General features: G+C 64.1%; 1 protein-coding gene across 1 annotated transcript in view; it reads right to left on the reverse strand.

The window, feature by feature from the left end:
- Positions 1-537, reverse strand: part of FRMD5 (FERM domain containing 5) — a 16,760-nt gene that overhangs the window by 6,981 nt on the left and 9,242 nt on the right. The window contains 1 exon segment of the mRNA XM_035890200.1: positions 39-164. Coding sequence (XP_035746093.1) covers positions 39-164 — 126 coding nt within the window.

The raw sequence follows: 537 nt of genomic DNA on the forward strand, positions 1-537 counted from the left end.
GCCGAGCCCCGGGGCGACGCAAACGGCCCCGCACTTACTTGTAGAAAGCCTGGTTCTCTATCCCACACTTCCAGAGGTGCTTGCAGGCTTCTGGCGTTGGGGCAAAGTACGTAAGGACAATTTTCTTTTCCTGAAGGAGAAAGACAAGGAGTCGGGAGGAGGAGGAGGGAGCGGTGCCCAGCGGGCAGCGTGCCGGGAATGTGGAGGGAGGCTGGAGCAGCTGGAGCGCGGCACCGGGACGGGGCTGATCCTCCCCAGCGCCGCTCACGATGCAGGGGGACGTTGGGGCAGGGGCTGGCACCTCGTGTGAGGGGCGGGCAGGCGTGGGCGCCAGGGATCCAGCTCGCCTGCCTTTTGAATGCCCAGAAATACATTCCTTAAAAAAATCATGCTGCTGGCTTGCGCGGGAGCTGCTGTCAGCCCCAGGTTTTTGGCTTTGTTAACCACAGCCATCCCAGACATGGCTGGGGTGGGCAGCTCGGCACCGCGGCACAGCCTGGGGCCAACCCGGCGCCTGGGGGCTCCAGCACCCAGAGC

The sequence above is a fragment of the Egretta garzetta genome, unplaced genomic scaffold (genome assembly GCF_000687185.1).
Source record: "Egretta garzetta isolate BGI_Z169 unplaced genomic scaffold, ASM68718v1 scaffold862, whole genome shotgun sequence".
NCBI lineage: Eukaryota > Metazoa > Chordata > Aves > Pelecaniformes > Ardeidae > Egretta > Egretta garzetta.